Here is a 324-nt window from a genome sequence, read left to right on the forward strand (position 1 = left end):
GTGGCCGATATGACGTCACACCCCCCACCCACCCCACCCCACCTCAGTACCTGGCAGGAGTCGACGCCCCCCTCGGGGACGCCGGCGCAGAACATGTTGGGCGTGACAGCTCTGCCATAGGCCCTGGCGCACTGGTCCCTGCCGAAGGTCTCAATGGCGGCACATTGGAGGTCCTGGGGCAGCTGGGCTGCAGGACGAGGTGGGGGTGGAGAAGACACCGGTGAGGCGGGACAACCATCAACCTGCCAGCTTGTTTGGCTTCTGGGGGGTTCTCTGGGAGGTGGCCAATGGAGAGGCCTCCATCAGGAGATGGATGTGAAGGGA

At 64.8% G+C, this 324-nt stretch overlaps 1 protein-coding gene across 1 annotated transcript in view; it reads right to left on the reverse strand.

Moving 5' to 3' along the window:
- Positions 1–50: 50 nt before the first annotated feature.
- LOC104499534 (kallikrein-14-like) overlaps positions 51–324 on the reverse strand; it is a gene marked incomplete at its 3' end in the record, with an annotated part of 2,531 nt that continues 2,257 nt past the window's right edge. The window contains exon 6 of the mRNA XM_010143048.1: positions 51–187. Coding sequence (XP_010141350.1) covers positions 51–187 — 137 coding nt within the window. The remainder of the gene's footprint in view (positions 188–324) is intronic.

Source organism: Buceros rhinoceros, unplaced genomic scaffold (assembly GCF_000710305.1).
Source record: "Buceros rhinoceros silvestris isolate BGI_N320 unplaced genomic scaffold, ASM71030v1 scaffold40699, whole genome shotgun sequence".
Taxonomy (NCBI): Eukaryota; Metazoa; Chordata; class Aves; order Bucerotiformes; family Bucerotidae; genus Buceros; species Buceros rhinoceros.